General features: G+C 38.0%; 1 protein-coding gene across 2 annotated transcripts in view; it reads left to right on the top strand.

Annotated features, from left to right (window-relative positions):
- Window positions 1-20,958, top strand: part of LOC124413199 (neural cell adhesion molecule 2-like) — a 221,397-nt gene that overhangs the window by 130,665 nt on the left and 69,774 nt on the right. The window contains exon 4 of one of the 2 annotated variants that reach the window (XM_046893630.1): window positions 6,779-6,969. Coding sequence is in view for 1 of the 2 variants with exons in the window: in XM_046893627.1 (XP_046749583.1) it covers window positions 9,452-9,454 (3 nt within the window). In the remaining variant the exon portion in view is untranslated. Of the gene's footprint in view, window positions 1-6,778; window positions 6,970-9,143; window positions 9,455-20,958 lie in introns of those variants that run through there. The other variant, XM_046893627.1, reaches the window with a different exon arrangement.

Genomic DNA, 20,958 nt, shown 5'->3' with positions numbered 1-20,958 from the left:
GAAACGAGCTTGCACCGAAGAACCGGACCTTCAAGGCTCGTGTTCCATACGTGCCTGTGACCACAAATCGATCTCCTTCTTATTTTCAGTAAAAATAATCGAGCTCGTTACTCCGGGATATCCTTCCTCTATCAAAGAAAAAGTTTTCGAGTAATTGATAAAAGAGTAAGTCTGGAATTACTCCCTGTTCGAAAAAAATCAGTGAGTATAACAAAAGAACGGAAATCACCTTAATTACTGCATTTGGATCCTTCTATCAATCATAACTAAGGTAATTTTAAACGTGTTTCCGAGTAAACGTTGTAGTATGTTGGGTTATCTACCTCTGAGGGGCACAAATATCGGTAAGACAGACCTACCAAATTATCGATAGATAGCTCGTTTTACCGAGGTAACTCGATAGGTCTGTTTTAACGATATTTGTGCCCCTCGGTAGTCGGCAACCCAAAATATTGAGGCGTTTACTCGGAAACACCCTGTATAACACGTATTGTGTTACCCGCAATGTTTTTTATGATGAATTGATTTTTTCATTTGAAAACATTAAGCCCGGCGGTAACGAGTTTATGATGTTGGACAACCGGGACGGGCGCTGGTTTCGTTTTTACGAAACAGTATATCAAGCAAAGTCTGTCCAGCCCGCCGCTTATCTCTAGACAGATCACCCAGCTTACCGTTAATACGGCTGTCACTTACATTTTGGCTCAGGCAGTAAAACGTGGTTCGGAGTAGTTATTAAAAACTGGTTAAACGGTTTAGCAGCTCGATTTAAAAAAATTAACCTCTTCGTTCAATATTTTCATTTTTCGTTTTAACCAAACAATTCAGATTTTCCTGCACAGAGTTCCGATCATCCCGCGATTCGGCGATAGTATTTGTCTTCTCTTTTACATTTTCTAAAATTAAATGAAAAGCTCATATTTATTCGAGATCCGCGTGAAAGCTTTGTTGGAATGGGACTGTTGAACAGTCAATTCTGATTCATGTCTCGACAATGTACCCTCAGCATGATCGTACCGCAGCCGCGATAATTATTCAATTGTAGTTTTAAGTTGAATAATGGGAAAATTTATCGCACGAGGATATATATCTATATTGAATGAATCATGTTTGTAAACGGCGGAGCAAATACTCGATAGTCGTATTCATACACCTATAGCTGTACGAATACCTTATCATTCTCGAATCGCTTGATTAACGGCCGAAATTTACCCTAATTATTTATGAACACGTACATGGCGGTCGGATTTGTCCCATGCGGCTATTCACTATAAAATATTCACGCGCTTCCGACCATCCGATCGTTGCAGGATGAACAGTTTCAACAATAATTATAATCTCGCTGCAATATCGCACGCGAATGCGTAATCTCTTTTGCAGTAATATCGCAAACTCCGAACTTTCTTTAAGAGGTCTACCCAACTGACGATAAAAAAAAGACTTCTTTCAAGAATTTTTTTAACAACTTTTAACTGTAAATATTGATATAGACTTTGTTCTATAATCAATGATTATAATGAATAAAAAAAATTCTTTCTTATGTAATTTAAGAGTGTATTGAGTGTATTAAGCCTAACAAATCCTATATTAATATTTACAGTTAAAACTTATAAAAAAAAAACTCTTGACAAAACCCTTTTTTTTTTTCTGTTCATCTGTTGGGTTAACCCCTTAAACGTAAATAAATCGTTCGAACGAAGAACTTCCACGTAGGGACCGAGAGTGGCCAAAATGCTCTGACAGTGGTTCCTATACCATTGCGAAGTTGATGGGCACTCGACACGCCTTTAACGGACCCTTCGTCGAAGCGACGCGACGCTCGTGTTTAGTAACCGTATACGACGTGTTGAGTAAAGTTAATCCGCAACTTTGTACGAAAGCTCTCGTTGTTCTACCAGTATCGTTTACTGGCTGCAGGTGTTGGTTACACCTCGAGAGAGCCGCCCTTCGAGTGTGTACGTCGAAATAACTACACGAACTACGGCTGCAGGGTGAGGAGGGGTGTTTGTCTTGGAACGAACTTCCCACCACGGTGATGTGCTGCTGCACGTTCGAACGGATAGTCGAGTGCGAAACCAAAGTCCATAATACTCTGTAGGTACAGTGTGTTGCCTGCAGGTCGAACATGACTCGGGAAACGTGACACCAGGAAACGAGGAACAACCCGATCGTTAAATTAATCGACTTCTGATGCGATACTTTGCACAGCTGCTGCTGGCTCATCTCCTCTCCGGACTTGAGTAGACCATGTGATTCCAACTTTCGCGATGAAACTCGACCGGACCAGAAATTACGTGTAATGAAAGGATATGAGGAAAGAAAATCCTTCGCTAATCGTATCCGTTTTAAACTTTCGTCGACGCTTCGAGGCGCAGATATACGATTCCTGAAGGGAGCTGGTGGGTTATTCAGAGAGAGAGAGAGAGAGAGAGAGAGAGAGAATTTGGCCAACGGGAGACGGTTGTTAAAAGACATCCTGTTGCCCTGTGGACTACAACCGGAAGCTCACAGTTGGTGAGTGTAACAGAGTTGGAATAAGTTAGAAACCCACGGATTGCTTTCATTTGACAGTCGCACGTAGAGTTGCTGAGTGACTTTAACGTGACTCAATTTTGACAATGCTCTGTGCTATATCTACTCCTGAGGCGTGATAATGGAAACAACGATGAAAATTCACACGTGCCTATATACCTGAGTCACTTGTATGTATAATTCTGTACTTCAGGCTTGACGTCATATCAATTTGATTCTGACAATGAGAGAATTCCTTGTGGGTAGAAAAATATGACAATTCGGTGGAATATCGATTTGTAAAATTTTCCTCATTTTTTTATGTCTTCACAGACGGTTTTCTATAAGACTTTTAGTCCTCTTAACGAGTAGCATGCTTTATAGGATCATACAATTTTTTAAACTCATCTGACCTTGATAATCAAGATCAAGATCAATTTCACGGGAGCATATCTTTCAGGATCTTCACTGATCTCGACCTGGAGAGACATCCGATCAAACGGTGACACATAATTTTCTTATACTCTGTACAGTATTCTTTGCAATATCACTGAAAGCCGAAGGCATTCTGTTCCTGGGTTACAATTTCACACAGAACAAAGATCAGAGACTATTCATTTCACAGGAATCAGAATATGTTGGAATGATTTGAATAACGCTTACAAAACCCGGGAATTTGGAAGAATGATAAAAATTGAGAGAATTCCTTATTCGACACCGCGATTTATGGCTTGACTGGACAATAATTGAGGCGTGAAAACTTTAAAGCATGTGTGTGACGAGGTTGAGGAGAGGGGAGAAGCGAAAGAGTAGATTCTGTGAAAGTGCTCAGCGGAGGTGGCTTGCGTCGTGAATAAAATTCGGGCTGTTTATCTAATCCAACCAACGGCAATTCCATTTCATTCGTTGGCACTCGCGGGGACCTTTATCGTCACTCTTATTTATTTCATTCCTGCCATTTCCGCGCCTTATTCCTTTTCTCGCGCATCCTTCCGCGCTCACTTCAACTACCTATGGGGTTATTTTTTCCCCGACTTTGCCTCCTCGGAACGGAAACTTGCCTTCTCATTCTCCTCGTGATCCTTATTCTCAGCAACCTACTGCGAGATTACGGCTGCCTGCATATTACCTACACCTTCGCATCCGAGAAGACCACATCCGTGTTTTCTGACAAACCTTACGCGCATCGTTTCATGCCGAATTTATTTAAATAATTCAACCCCGGAGGTTCAACGCCGCCTGATAGGACAAGGGTTCGTTCACGGAGGAAACATGGCGCTTCATAATCTGTAAGCAAGGTTGTTTTTGTGTACCTACATCATCGTTTCGTTCGTTTAGATATGGCTACCGGTTTTCAGATGAGAAACTTCTTTCAATCTGCTCTGGGACAGTCCCTGAAATCTGGACTTCAAAGGAGAAAAGCTTTGTCATGAATTGGGTTCGAGTTCGATGATTCGACCGAAGTTTGGTTCTGTTTTCACAAAATGAGAGGACAAATTTTGAGGATTTATTTGATGACCTTATTGCATGTTAACGCGAGAATTGTTTCCAGGTGACGACCATAAGACCTTTGATTCCACTGTTAAACGTTCTCAAGCTACTTTTGCGATTGGACTGATTCTTCTTCGTGGAATCCTGACTTGGTGTCAAAATTGTTTGGATGGTTACGATGAAATTTCGATTTTGTCGGAAGGTTAAACCTCCAGTGAAGTTAGGCTGACTGCTGTGCTTTCTTTGTCCAGGTAATTGACCTGCTCAGGCATCCAGGAACCCGTCAACTGAATTAATTATGCATACACGCCTCTGGCTCGATTTTCGACACTCTGCATGCAATCATTCATGTCCATGCGAAGTATCGCTTCAATTCCTCAGGTTAATACCGAATACAAGCTATTAATGTGATAGCTTGCATGATGGAGTGAATAATCACTCTTTAAGAGTAGATTTTTCCACTCCAATACGCTTCGAGTGAATTAAGTCACTCCAAATTTTTCTTGATCGGAGTGAATATTCACTCGATTTGGAGTTTCGCAGTTTTCACTCTCGCTTACTGTTAGTGATTTTTCAATTCAAGATATTAAATACAATCCGTTTGCCATTTGTATACTTGTGTTAGGTTCGACAGTCAGTAGAAATTTTAGATCATACACTGAAGCTGCTTAAAGCTTACGCTACTATTAAAGCGAGAGTTGTTTTATCATTATAAATCCCATACGAAAGTTTCTTTAACGATATCTTGTTGCATGGGTACAAAGTTTATTGAATCTTCGACGTACGTAGCCTTGATAACTTGAGTATGCTTTTACATGGGACTTGCATTGTAGCAGAAGGCTACAACTGTAGGTATATAACGTACATATAATCCTTAGAAACGGAAAAATGTTCATTTTTCTTTTTACCGTATCCTATTTTTCATGCCTTTTTTATTTTATTTTTTTTTCAAGTTACGATTCATTTATTCATTTGTTTGTTTGTTATCCTTTTTCTTTTTTAATCGCCATTCTGCGCTATTTGTGGGTGTGATATATACTTTTATCTAACGCTCGATTCCTTGAAAAAGACAAATACCTACCAAAATAACACCTCATCGAACTCCATAAGGGAATATCCGAGCTACGCTGTGTCTTTGATAAGGTCGAACAAAGAACGGTAAAAGCGCCTTGTGGAAAACGAAAAAGCAAAAGTATAAAAAAATCCTTCTTTGTCCTCACAAGTAGGCACCTTCTGCTACAAATCCGAGCCATATTTCATCGCCTTTGGTATAAATATATGTATTGTATATTTTATATAGAGGGCATTCCAAGTCAAATCGAGGAGTCATTACCCTCAGGTCATCAGATCATTGCATACATTTGTTTTCGCATTGATTTCACTTCAAAGAAAGCCTAAGTATTCTGAAGAATATTCTCGCTACGTCTTCTGGTAGTGCCACGATCGTTTTGGGTGTACAAGGGATAACAGACAAAACACTATTTTTTAAATTCTGCAATTTATTCTACAGATCTTGGGTCGTAAATCAAAAAGATCTATCTGGATTAGAAAGTGAGATACGGCTGCTTCATATTTTTATTTATCATTTTTTTCTTTTAGTTTCTAAAATAAAAATAAATATCAATTCCTTACAGAATTAGTCGTCACTGAAGTGACTCGGCTTCTTTCCTTCTCTCCGATCCTTTGTCCTGACCAGGACATTCCCCTCTTTTACCCACCGACCCGGTATACTTACTATTCAAACGAACTCCTTTGCAAAAAGCTTTGTGCACAGACGCCCTCGATCCCCGCCTCGCCTCGCCGTCTTGCCGCACGTCCGGAGCTGCCTGATCTCCCTAATTTCGTGACAAAAAACCCCTTCGTCTGAAACGGGAACCGGATCTCTCCCGGGGAACAGCCTACGCAGGTCTTATAATTTATCCTGCCACGGTCACGCTGAGTGGAAATAAATAATTGCGAACACGCGATTCAAGTCAATTACGCCGGCAAGTCGGTGCAAATTTGATCCTTGGTAACCGCGATCCTTTGAGAAATTGAGGGAATTCTTCGACCGGTTCAACACGTTTCAGAACTGTCTTCTGTTCAGTGAAAAAGAAAAAATGTAAAGGAAAAATTAGGGTGATTAGTCGAACGAAAATCGATACTCGTCTTTATTTCATTACGACGTAGTCTTGGATTAAAGATTCAGTGAATTATTATTTTTCTAAGCAACGAAGACCTTCTTGAGAGTATAAATATTGAAATTATTGAAATCGTTAACAAAAGATTAGATATCGATCTGTCCTTTCAAATTTTTTAAAAATTATCAAACATCTTTTAGATTCGTTCGATTTCACTCTATGATGACTTATTAAAGACGCTGACATAATCTTTTTTTTTTTATCATATTGGCATCGTTAAATATTCAAATCTGCAACGTTGCTCCGATATTAATTAGGATTAACAATAATGTTATGTTTTAAAATTTTCTACCGTTAGAAAATATATTCCGTTAGATTGGACCTGATTATATGAAATTATAATCTTTTGAATAAAATGAGTTAGCAGAGAATGAAATCGAACTATTCTACTGAATTTTTACAGAGATCATCGTGGCTTAAGAAAAAAAAAAAGAAATTTAATCAGGAGATCGTTTCTACTCGACACATATAAACTTGGCAGTAAATTTCAAAGAAGCCAAGGTTATCCCTGTACTTTTTTTTTGCGTTTCCCATTTTGTCTATTTTTCTTGGATTAATCTCATCGGCCGTCTTTTGAACGCATTATTCGGTTCCAGGCTGAACGGCGATTCAGCGGCAACATCTTGGTGAAACGCGAGGATCAGGACGACAAGCTTGCGGGATAAAGGTTGAGGAGGAAAGGACTAGACTCGGGTTCCAATTAAACCTGAATGGGATGTGATATGGGAAACACAGAAAAGAGACGGACTCCGTCTCTCGACGCACGCGACGTACTTGAGGATTATTGGTAAGTACGAACGTGTGGCGTCTTACTTGAGTCTGGAAGTCGCAGCTTCGGATGAAAGTCCGCCGCGTAAATGAAGAGAGAAAAGTAATTTCTTTCAAAGAGCCTCGGCTGTGATTTGAAACCCGAGAAAGAATTATAAGAAGGAGAAGAAGCGCCGGCGTCGCACAGGTTAAAAGTTAAAACTTGATGAATGAATCGGAGGAAAAATTTTCAAATCTTAATTGCGGGGAAATGGGGTGTAATGATGTAAAATATTACCCCAGGGTGGGAGGGAAAAAATATGCTGACTCTTATTACCGGAGAAACTGAACCTTTTAATCTAACGGCCAGCTGCAAATGCTGACGTTGCACCTTTTCAGCTGATTTGCTACGGCTAGAAACTTTTTTTTTACTTAATTTTTTTCAATCTTCCTTCCTTCCTTTCTTTCCTGTTACCAGTAGTTCCGTAGTTTTCGTGTCATTTTTTTTTTTTTTATATTTTATCTCTTTATTTTTGTTCGTTTTCATTTTTCTTTTTTTTTTTCTTTCTTTCAACTATGATTTATGCACAATTGCAAAACCGTCACTTTAACTGCGCTCTGATTCGACTTCTGACAGAACTTGCATGCTTCGAGATATCGGAATCATCCTGGAAAAGCAAAACTCTAAAGTAGACGTAGTTATCCTAGAGAATTATTCTTTCTTTTTTTTTAACTCTACCCGCAAGTCTGACGTATGGGTTTTAAGAATTTTATCGAAGTAGGGCTGAAGCTGGTCGGTTGTGAGTTGAATTAAAATTAGTTAACATTTACACATCCCATGAGGAACAAATGATAGAAATATATGCAGAACCTCCAGAGTTAACAATACTTACTTCCGCCTTTACGATTGAAGTTCAGATTCTTGAGATGTTTTTCTGCATTTGAGGGAATTTTCATCTTAAACAAAAATCAACGTACCAATATTTATGCAATTATTTTATTATTACAAAAGAGCGCAACGAACAATTTTTAACACGATATTGAATTAATTGTGCGAATCTACTATTTTCTTTAGCATCCACGTTCGTTGGTTTTTTTCCAGTTTAACATCAGTTACGTATTGAATTTTTTAATTGTCGGTAAACATCAAACACCGTGTCAAGTAAATTGATACGTTGGTTTAATTTGGTAATTGGATTTATTTCATGTGGAAATGACTTGGCAATCGCGAGTTCATCAATCCGTTGACAATTATTTCAGCTAAATAGTGAATTTGAAAATCAATAAATTCATCATTATTCTCGTTGATATAATTTTACAAAGACGAGAATAAATTCATATCAAACGTAATATTGTTTATCCCATTTCATGAGTATGAAATTTTGTGAAAAGAAACAAGAAACACAAAAAACAAAACAACCAACGCAACGTCATTAAATATTTTCATTAAATTCTGATATGTAACAAGAGTAGATACGATTAATTAACTATCACTTTCACAAAATTACGAAAACAATCTCTTGCGTAACTATATATATATATATATATATATATATAAGTCTGTGAGAAATAATTGATTGAAAATAAGAACCTAACCTATGAACTTAAGGGATATACCATGAATCGTACAAGGTACCTACCGATAATAAAAGTAAAAAAAAAATACGAAAATACAAAAGTCCCGTAACAGTTAGACGGGTGATTTACTCTTCGGATCCCGCGACGGCGTCGCGGCGCTGCGGGGGCGAGGGAACGAAACGAAGCGCCTGCGCCGCCCCCAGATTCTCAAACAGTCTTCGGCTGACCCCCGAAAGCTTCGCACCGCGTCGATTTCTCACCGATTTGCCGGCACGCGTTTTCACTGAAAATAGAAAACAACAACAATACTGTTGAGAAGTGAGGAATTTCGCCCAGTTTGCAACTATCGCGAAAACAACAACAACACGATTACCGGAAGTTAGATCACAGCTGGATCGAAGACCCCTTGGACGCTGGAAAAATTTATTTAATATTTTTAAGTGATTAAACTACTTTGCTGATCACAGCTTTTGTTTTACTCCAGATCTGTGTCTGACCGTAAAGGTTCTATTACTACTTAAATCCTTAAAAGTACTCGTTTCGATTTGATTGAAAACTGGGGTTTTTTGTGAGCGTGAAAATTAAAGGAATCTTGTTTTTACCTCAATTTATATTCGAGTATCAATTTCTACGTGGAAGCTGAAATCTGCGAAGACTTAAGTTTAAATTTTATCACCCCGTACACGTGTCTGATGTGTAAAGTGAACTCGAACGGTCGGGAAATTTGAAGTGAAAAATGTAATCAGGGTGTAATTATTAGTGATAACTCGAGGTATGACATAGTACAATAAATTCGCATCGTGAAGCAACGAGTGAAATTCGTACAGTGAAGTTGATACCGAAGCAGAATAATCAAGATCAGGATTGCGAGGAAAAAAGCGCAGGAAGTGGAAAAAAGCAGTTTGTCACAGATGTGAATTCAACCCTTCGCTTGCAGGCCTCAAATGGTAAGAATTTTATATTATAAAATGATGAATAAAGGATAAAAACAGCGGAGATTAGAAAAGGCTTGCAAGTTATATTCTCAGTTTTTTCTCCGTTTTTCAAAACTGACAATATCTATAACTATTCTTTGGCGATAAAACCTCCGCCTTTTTCAACCCCCCGTATCCCGTCTATTTGTGCAGCCATTTTTTTTTTTTTTTTTTTTTTTTTTGCACATCGCCGCGCTGCGAACCTTTTCAAATAAAGAAACCCGGCGCCGTAAATTAAGTTATCCAAAATCTGGGAGCCGATATTGCGATTGGGGTCCTCCGCTCGGAGCTGAATGTCTTTCTCTCTTTCTCTCTCTGTCTCTCTCCGTAACTTAACGGATTTATCTGTCGTAAATTGTGAAATTTAAACTGAAAAGCGAGTTTAATTATTTATCCACTGTGCTAATAAACAGCCTAGCACTACCACTTTTTTCTACCACTATCGTGTCTCTATTGCGTATCGTTAAGTTTACTAATGTATCGCTGGCAGATGAGCAATATTTATATGGAATGAATATGTGTAGTTCTTGTTCATGTAAAGCTCACCAAGGACTAGTAAACAAGATCGCGTCACCAGATGCGTGCCTCATCTATAAGACATTGTTGTGTCTACACTTTCAAGGCGTGTATACCAATGCGATTGTATTGTGTTATTAGTTTATCGATTGTTTCCAACACGGGATCCCACTATCTATATCTGTGCGTTGTTGTTATTGTGCTTTGAAAATTCTTTTGCTGTCAACGTTGTTCATACGCAGCCACAGTTACAGTATAAGCGCCAAGGACAGGCTCTTTATATCTTAAACTCTCGCTCATTATCTTTGCACTTTCGCTTTTACAAGATTCGTGAGTTATACGTTGCTAATCTCAAATAAATTTCTAAACAAGATATAAAAATTTGGAGATGCACAGTTTGCAATAAAACGACGAGGGGGCTTAATCCTATTGAGTGCAAAGGCGACTGTGGAGGTAAAATCCATGTTGAATGTGCAGAGAGTAATAATTATATTTTTTTATCGACGTTCTATGCAGAATTCCGTGTTTTTTTTTCCACCACCTTGACAGACACGCAAAGGTTCAACTAATAGCCGAAAAATAAATGACACTTCAAATGGAGTGGCTAATGACGACTCGAAATTATGGTTGGCATCCAATTCTCTGAAACGAAACTTTATTCAGTGCCGAAATAAAAAAATTCCTTTCCAGTGAAAAACAAAAAAAAGAACAACAGATCGGTGCTAAATTTTCTTGTATTATTTTATATTGCATGTATTATATTTGATCCTCTTTTTTATTTTGGTTGCCAATTACTTCGTACAGATTTTTTTCACCATTTCTATAAAAATTGTGAAATATTTCTGTTAAATAAATAAAACAAAATCAAATTTACTTTCAAAGCTGTGAAAAATTCTAAGTCATGACTGTCCTTCGATTTTTCCTCGCAGAGTGGAAAACCTGACAGCGAAATAATATCGGATCCTCGAGTTACGTTTCGCTGTAAACTCGAAAAGTAAACTTCTATATTTATAATACTTGCTGCTCATCTATCAAATTGAATTTTTCATGTTTATTTTTACTTTTCTCACTCGCCACGCACCCCGGTTCGATAATTCCTAATGGATTGACGGAAACTCCCGACGTGGCGAAGTTCCCTACCAATAAAAGATATTACGTGAATAAGCTTTTGAGATATATACGTCGAAGTAACTCGCGTTAGAAAGTTTGTAGAATACAAAATTCCTGATAACCGATAATATTTCACATCTTTCACCGTATATCTACCTGGTCCAGCTTTTCTTTTCTATCCTTTTTTTTAGGGGTGATTACCTGTCTGGTTTCGTAAGTCTCTCTCTCTCTTTCTCACTCTTTCTCTCATTTAATTAACTTTTTACGTACGTTTTACGGCGATTGGAACGCTTTTCTCAACAGTGCAAAAGAAATCTGAAATTTTACTGAACTCTCGGTGTAAAATCGCTACACGTTTTTCGCCCTTGATTAACCCTCGTCAATGCCAGTTTTCCACGAAAAAACGATCGTGTAACAGCCTCACATCCTGCTGGGCTTACAATTAGAGATTCTACAAAATTATGACTACAGTGTTTCATCATTTTTAAACTCTAGGTGACACTATTTTCTCCCCTTAAAAAAAATTTGTTGCTTTCACATTGTATTGTTGATATGCTGTCTATATATCTAAAAAACGGTTGTGCGAGTTACGAAGAATGTCTTCAAATTGGAAAGAATTTTATTCAGATTTTTTTTTTTTTTTTGTCTTTTCTTTTTTCAAGCGATGTTTTTTTGCTAGGTGACAAGTGCAATATGCTTCAGGATCGTGCGTAAAGTGAAAAAAAAGGAAGAAGAGAGAGAGAGAAAGCCATTAAGTAATTTAAATATTAATCCGAAAAAAACAACAACAACAATAACGTCAACCCTTAGGATATTAGCGTAGGGAAAAAAGTTGGCACCTGGTGAGTCGCGCAACCGATTGTCACAGTGATTATCATCCCGTACATCAGAAATGTCAGGCTGGCTTATAACCGTATGAATAAATCATTTCTAATTATCTCTTTTTGGGAAGGTGCGTCCCACGATATTTCGCACTCGTCTCGCAATTGGTACGCGAGTAAAATGTGTATGTATATATGTATGTATGTATGTATGTATGTACATTATACATCCGATACTTCGCAGCCGTCTGAAAACTTTTCACAGTCATCAACAATCTCTGTCTCTCTCTCCCTCTCTATCCCTCTGACCCGCAGCAGTAAAGAAATAAATGAATAAATAATTGAATTCAGCTTTAGATGCAGAGAGATTACGCTGAGATAAAAGTGGGAAAAAAACAGAGATGAGAGAGAAACTAGAAGCTTGTAATGAAGAATGAATTTTTCACCATTGTTTGTTGAATTGGAATGAATTCAAGGTGAATAGAGATTTTTTTATCCCATAATATTTATCTTCTTTGATGCACTGTGAATGAATAATTATTATAAGTGTTTGCGAACTTAGTAGTCTAATGGATTTTAACTATTCGCTGCTTCGATCTGACGATAAATAACTTTCTGACTATTTTTATAACTCTTGCGAACCATTTCCGATTATTAGAAATACACGAGTACTTACACGATGCTACATATTTTTCGTATTATCGTAAATGATAAAATCGCATTGTTAGCCTAATGCCTCTGCTCGTTGTAAATACATATATCGCTGGCCAGATGCGTGCTCAATAAAGGTCATCACGTTATGTATTCCAATGTGAGATATAATCAAGAGGCAAAAACTATTCATTAGTCTCGTGCATTAGTTTCAATACCTTTAATGCTTCCCTATGGAATTTGGTGATTATGATACGTTTTCATCGATAGACAAACTATCGATTCTAAATTGCCGATCTTTAGCCGGATGGAAAAACGGACTCAATGGTGATTACGCTTATAAATAATTACGATTTTATGCTTGATCTATGACTGAGTACAGTGATGGGATCTTTTATCGCGAAACGCAATAGGTAATACGAAAGAGATGATCGAATCCACTTGCTACCTTATCCCGAAGACTCCTCAAAGTAGGATTCTGGCCAAAGCTTGAAATTTCAAATTCATATCAGATCAATTGGTCAGTTGATTTATTTGGCAATTTCTTTTTATACCGAAAGCGAAATTAATATGTTGAAATTATAGACAAATTGTTAAAAATAGATTTCAAGATTTTCTTACGCGCTTTAGCATATATATATATATATATATATATATATCTAGTCTTCAATCTGCTTCATCTCGACTCATCCTATAAATTTCAGGTCGGTTGTTTCCCGCTGTATCAAATCTTCCAAATCGCATCACCGTTGCGGTAAAATTAGTCGGAAATTCCATGCCAAGATAGAAAGACACGGGGAGAGAGATTCTCTCTCGGGTATCTGGAATAGTCGAGGAGCAGGTTACAGCGAGGGATGCTGCATGAACTGAACGACCGGATGGGCGGGGTGAGGCATGAGGGATAAACTGCGATGGGTAAGAAGAGCGACGGTGCGCAGTGGAATATCGACTATCGGGTGAAGCTTATCTTTTGGAAACATAAAATCTCCCGCCCCCGCCCCCGCCCCCCCCCCCCCCGCCCCTGGAATCAAATATCGATGCCGTCTTTTCCCGCGGTTTCCTCTGATTCAGCTTTCCCGGAACGATAGAGAATTCCGAGAGAATGAAACAAAAATTGACGCAAAACGAAAAAACGTAAGAATTCGCGATCTACGATCTACGAGAAATATGTGTTATTGGATTTTATCGCATTTTTACATTGAGTCTTTACCTTTAAATTTCTGGCACTATCTGTTGTCAGAAAAACGTATAATCATATGTATATTTTTTTTTTTCTCTATGTTTTTAAAAGCTGCGGATAATACACATTTTTTATTTTTACATTTTCAGTCATCTGTGTGCGAAGGACCGTAAAAATATTGTTTGTATTTCATTGTGATAAACAAGAGTGTACACTTCGGAATACTTCCGACAATTTTTAAATTGGAATGAAAATGGGCTCATTATTTTGCTCAATTCTAGTATTCCAAGGAACTGAATATTTAAACCGATTTAATTACGATCCCATTTTCACGACACTCGAAAAGTTGTATTTTTCACAAAAAAGATAAGTAAAAACAAACAATTTTTTGTTCCTCCGCTTACACCGCAACGAAAATGTTTTTTTTTTTTTTTTTTTTGTCAGTTTCTGACTATTTAGCCGAAAATAGATTCCATACTCGAGGATGTCAGACTGTTTTTCACGAAACACACAAAAGATAGTTTCAATTCGAAAACGTGACAAAATCGCTTCATTTTTATACCTCATCGTCAGTTGACACTCAAATTAAAACCAAATAAAAATTTTCACCCTAAAAAGCTCACCGAAAGTTGGCAGACCGGCCTATATATTCAAACATGCGCATATTCATTATCCGATTTTTTAATCCGTAGCATGCAGGCGCCGATATTCTTCGCTTCTTCTCGTCTTTCACCTTTTTTTCGCCCCTCGGGTCTTGTTCCATTTGCTGATCGAGTATCCGCACCTCAAGTTCTCTGCTCCTCGATCATTTTTCTTCTCCCAAATTCCTCACACACTTAATATTTTGCTGCTGGCTGGTCGACGCCATTCGTCGAAAAAAAGGTGGGGGGGGGGGGGGGGGGGGGGGGCACTGAACAGTTCATGAAAATCTCTCGCTTCCGCTTTGCCTACACGCTTTATAACATCTTACTTTGATCCGAACTTTCGAATCTCGATAATCCGGCTCCGACGAGCTTTTGGCGTTACGCCCGACGCGGAATCTTTCAACTTGCTGCCAAGGTGAAATAGGATTGCACTTCCGATTCCGCGATTTGAAGCTACCGGCAAGTTTTATGCACGTGTTTGCATCTTCTTTGATCCTAAAAGAATGAAAAAGAAAAGTACACTCGATGCTGTCACGGTACGGATGAAAACCAACGCGACAGGGCAGAATAATATAAGATACATAATCTTTTATTTCTCTGACAACGTTAGAGGTATAACGATTATTCATTCATTTATACAGCTTCTATGACATCGAAATTTTATGATATAATCTCGTAAAAACTGCGATCCTGGTAAAAAATTTTACACTTGGTTACACTCGTGATGAAGAAAAATTCTTATGGCATGGCGATCAATTATTCAGTTATACACTCATTTCACAGATCACAGATCACATTATACATTCCGAATATGAACCGAGCAATTTTATATCTAGTCTAAAAGCTCGAGTCTTTTTTTTTCCGAAATCAAGCGATAAAATTCAATCTTCAAAATTTTATATAGTGCTTCAGAATTATATCGGTGACCTACACATGATCGTTACAGCAAAAGACACGGATATTATACAAACGAATGATACCGATCATCTCCGTCTCGATAAATTTTATACAAATCTACGTAGTCGTTGTATATCAAGTAGACAGACACACGCATGACGAATTTGGCGCACCGTTTTGTAAATTTCAACAAGACGCAATTCAGCAACAATTGAGAAAACATTTGAACAAAAAAAGTTTTATAGTTCTCGAGACTAAATTTTCGGCAGTGACGGTGTCAAGGGCAGCTGAAGTGACTTTTCACCTTTCGATCTGTGGAGAGAAAGACAATTTCCGAGCTGTGATTGCCGGCTTAACTTAGAAGGACGTCGTAAGTCCTAAAAAGACCCAATAAGACCCACGAGAATCGACGCGAGGAGGTTTATCCGCCTCTGTTTCTCATCCTGTACCAAGTCGATCCGAATCTCTGTGAGAATTTCTCATTTTCGTCCATCTTTCTCTTCCATTTTTTATACTAACTTTTAGACACGTTATTGTAGAGACGACGTTTCGTTTTTTATCATTCGCTGTTCTTCGAACAAACTCCAATCCTTACCGATTGCCAATCGTAATCAACGATCACGTCTAGTTTGAATTTTACTTATTCCGATCCCACGTATCGCCATAATTAAAAACGTATAATCAAACATAAAAAATGTTAATAAATAAAAAAAATAAGGTATTTTTCCTGCGGAATTCTTTTCCACGCACGAAATTAGGTGCGTTCATCATTTCATCATGCCCACTTTGCGTTTAACGGGTGAACATTGAAGAAGAGAATTTGAGTCACTTTTATATTATTTCTTTTTTTTCTGTTTGTTGCCCACTCTTGCTTGGCACTAAAGTCCCAAGATTGTTAAGAGAACTTGGAGTGTCTGCGCATGCAGGACTTTCCAAACAATTTCAAGGAGTTCTTCAATCGACTTTCAACGTATTTTCCATCAACTTGCAATATCCGAACGAAAATTATGTGCGAAAAACGCGAGGAGCTTGAAGGGTGTCATCAGAGAGTTTGAGTATCTATCTTCTTTTCGTGAAAAAAAATACTGTCCTTCCAATGCCATTGAAGAAACATTAAAGTTATACCTATCAACGGAGAACAACTTTTTAGAGACTTTCAGTTTTCTGCGCTTTGGGATTTTACACATAATGTTTTATGAATTCTAGTTCCTTTGAAATTAAATTAAAATTGAGAATTAGGAATTTTTTATAAGCCTCAATATCACGCGTGTCTCAAAGTGCAGTGAAAAATTGAAACAAATGAAATTACGTGTACAAAGAAATTGCTGAGAGGACAGCGCAAAGTCATATGCGGAAGTGACTTCACGCAGTCCGGAAATTGACGAAGTGCATTAACGTAAATTCCACTCTACCTGCAAGCGGAAAATGGCTTGGCCATTTCCTCATATTTGTATCTGCTCTTCGTCTGGCACAGTCACGACGGTATATAGATATGTGACTCCATCTACCTACGTATTGAACCCGTTGAACAAAGCACTTCAATCTAGTGATGACGATAGGTTCGTTATTGCAAAGCTCTCTTGGCGTACACGTGGTGTTATATCTCATCGTTATTATTTTCTTTTCGATTTCCTTCCCTTTCCATACTTCGCCCAGTTTCATTTCTATCTTTTCTTCATCCCCTGATCCTCATCCATAGAGATGCATGTAGTACCTGCATACATGCAGGTCAAACCTCCTCGCTCGGAATTTTCTGTTGTTCTAACTATTTTCTCTCTGTGTTAGTTGTGTATATATATGTGTGTGCGTGTGTTTTTCCCCTCTTTTTATCCCGTTTCTTTGTTTCCACCTTTTTCCCTCGCCCTTTGTTTCCTACGGACCCTCGGCGCGAATGCGTTACCTCTAACCAACCTCCGTCTACATTTTCTCACGTTGAAGGCTCCGATGTATCAATCTTCGAGCCCTCGCCGAACCTGCCAAGATAAAACGGGTTTTACCTGCTACCTATATCACGGAGCTGGACTTCAGATCCTATTTGCTTAATTGTCAGCGAGGTTGAGTAATGAGGATGCGCAAGCTCAAGTCGCTACTGGTTAAATCAAGTTCTTTATTTTCCCGCTTCTTTTCAAATATTCATTGGTATTCATTGGCAGTGGATTATTGGACGAATATTTTATCTCCACGCAGCTCGCATCGTTCACTAATTCCTGTGTATAATATAATATAATATAATATAATATGCTTCTGCAGTTCGATATTATCCTTCGGAAATACGTGTGCAGGGATTCCATTTATTATAGGGATTAAATGAAATCAGATTGCGAGCTGAGATATTTCGATAACAACGCGTTTGACTGAAGATAATTGTATTAAAAAAAAAAGGTAAACCGTAAATGCTGGAAGAACTAAAATAATTCAATGGTAACGGTATCAGTAATTAACCTTCGTTTTGGTCCTGGTGGATAGTGAAAAACCATACATGAAACCTTTAGTCCAACGCATAACTACTCGACAAATAATTTTTCAAATGTCCAATAGTCGGTGAATCATTTCTCATTCCATCATTGCCACGATCAGTGCTGCACTTGTCCTGCATCTGGTTACAGCAATATATATATAGAGACACTCGTTAGCAAGATGTAGTTACGGTCTAAGTGCCATCTTCTACTTCCTGTAGAACTTGACAAGTGTGCTAATAGGAGCACCGAGTTCCAGGGTTGACTGGAAAACGAAAAAATATAACCAACCGCGTGAACCAGAAGTTCAGAGTCAATGAAGTTCATTTTGGTTCACCGATCAATAATCTCGCTTTCATCAAGTCTTATTTTTCCTTCTTGTTCGTGGTATTGAAGTTTGTAACGATTTATTTTTTAAAAACTCGTTATTTTATGATTACTTCAGGATTGTCTAAACTTCAATAAACCATAATTAGTACCAATGTAGTCATATTTGGGAAAGTAAACTGCAGCTTCGAACTTTTGTGACGTACGTATTCCATAGTTACAAAACAGTGATTTTCCTTTCACGGTTACGTTGTTACGCTAACGTTATATCACTGAAAGAAAAATACGGTGAAAATAGTCCTTAACCTCCATTTAAGGTCAAGATAAATCATTGAAAACGTTATCAACGTGGTAACAATAATGATTAAACCATATCCAACAATAATTCTGTTGGACTTTGAAGTAGAAATTAATAGCGAGGAGACTGCTGCTACTCAAACCTACAACCGTTATGAATGGAGGTATCCAACTTCATCCAACCACCTAACCAACCTCAGCAGAAAAGAAATTTGACACGCGTCGTTATCCTTAGACGCAAATCGCTCAGCCCTGCAGCAACGTCGTTTTATAAACGGAAGTGAAAACCTGCAAAATCGTTGTCTTTTATCACGGTTGAGAAGTCACTGGAATCTGGAAGCTTCCTACAGGCAGGTTGACCTGAAATCTAGAAACGTGGTTTCTTCGTTGTAATAATGATCTCGCGCTTGGATTTCTCCTCAGGCCCCGCGACACTCCGGCGAATGCCATGCATTCAATACCCTCCAGTGGTACCACCATCCCCCCGATATATGCTCCGAATATATTATCGCCTCTTTGCCTTTTTTCATAACCTTTGTTTTCCTCGCTCTATCTTTCTTTCTTTCTCGCTCTTTCCCTTTCTTTCGCACATCATCCGAGCTCTTTGTTTTCTTCCGTTTTTTAACCACTCGCCTGCTCGCCATCAAGAACCTCACTAGACAAGCACATCAATCTTCTTAGCTGGATGAATATAGAAGCAACCCACTAAGTTCGGAGACCACGAGCTTGGTGAGTTGGGAAAAAAGAGGTTCACCAACTATTTACTCTCGGTTTTTATTCACTCGTGAACAGTGTCTGGAAATCCTTTGGAAGGAACATGGATAATCGGGTCCTATCAAGGTATGGCGAACGTTACATCTTCCACATTCGTTCGGAATAAAGGTTGAAGAGGTATTTCGTAAACATATTTACCTTTGGAGGAACGATTTTCACGGACTGGCGAGTCTCGGAAGAACTTTTTGTTAATCTTTTTTTCTGTTTTTCATCACGCAGTATCTACTTATTCTCAACTTTTTCATCGTACTCGTCTTTTCAAAGAGTTTACTGCTCTTTTGAAGTGCACATATCCAAGGTGAAAGTCAGAATCCTTTAAACGTCGTATTTCTCATAACTTCGGGCAGTCAAAGTAACGCCGTCTCTGTTGTTACATTATGCTTCAGCTATATAAAGCTACGCAAGTCTTCGTCGAAAGCCTTTGAAATTCGATATTAAAATTATCTCTGGAGAAATCCTCATTCGAATCAACGACTTCTTTGTATCCATGTTTAATGTATATTCAACATATTTTATCAAGAAACAATTATTCAACGAGCAAGAGAGAAAGAAGACGGCTTAAGTTATTCGACACAATTTCGTACGCAGTTCAATAATGATTAAATTCTGTATCCGAGTGCTTTGGTATTCTCAACTGATTCGTCGAAGTCAACTTATAATTACTGTAACAGAAATCAGTCAACTCTCAAGGTGCTCGTTGTACAAGACTTGAAACTCCGAAGTCAGCGAATTAAGTCTCGCAAAGGAAGCCAGCAGAGTTCAGACAACTGATGTCTGAGTTTTGACGTCATAAAATTCATTTATTAAAGAATTCATCTGAGATGAACTGCTGCCATTTATTGCAAAAAATTTATCTCTTGCACAGCGTGACGCATCTCTTAGCTTGGACGACTTTATCGCATACATCGTGAAGGATTTGCAAACGGTCTTGTGTGATTCTTAATTTATCGGGAAATTGGTGATGTAATATGCAGATAAACTTATGACGTTGAATTTATGCTCGAGAGACCTTCATCCTCTGGGGACGTAGAGTGACGTTGGATGAAAAAGCCAGGAGAGTAGGGAAGACGTCAGGCTGTGTAACATTCAACATCCGATGTTCTTGTCAGGCACAGCATGTCTGAAGCAATAGGTAAGGGTAAGGTTGACAACGTTGGTGCAAAAGCTATTCCCCCATGCTTTGATCACCTACGAGATCCATAAAAGTCAACCTTCATTTTGGTCTCCATGTTTTATATACTGTCACCGCCACACTTCCTCTGTCCATAATTATAACCTCTTTACGAGGAGACAGTTAGCTACCCTTATTTTTACATGAAGAGCATCAGAGATTCGCTGATTACCGATACACGTTGTACACATTAGGGTACGTAGTTCGATTTAAACTTGTAGTTTTTTTTTTTGCCTCTCGCCTAAAAACTCGGTGCTAAATTCACAAAAAATACCATTGAAGGGTAGAAGATAAAAAAATCTTTAGAGGTCGCTACCGAAGGTTGGAAAAGAAAAAAAAATTTAAATAATTGCTCTAAATTAGTTGATTATCGTTTTACGGGTAGTTCATTTGGAGTAAATAATTTTTTTTTGTCTCTCAGTTGAAATTCTCCTGAAATACAAGAATGTAAACAGCTTATTTGTAGGTTGCTACCGATGGTTAAATATCAATTGGGATAAATTAAGTTTTACGATTTATTATTTTTTATGTGAAAATTGAATTTTATTTTTGTAAAAATTTTTGTAAAAAAATTTCCCTGCAAGATGGATACTTACAAAAAATATTTAGAGGTACACTAATAACTATTGAAAT

This window comes from Diprion similis, chromosome 12 (genome assembly GCF_021155765.1).
Source record: "Diprion similis isolate iyDipSimi1 chromosome 12, iyDipSimi1.1, whole genome shotgun sequence".
NCBI classification, from domain to species: Eukaryota; Metazoa; Arthropoda; class Insecta; order Hymenoptera; family Diprionidae; genus Diprion; species Diprion similis.
Note: the sequence above shows the minus strand (reverse complement) of the source record. Positions and strands in the feature narration are given on the sequence as shown.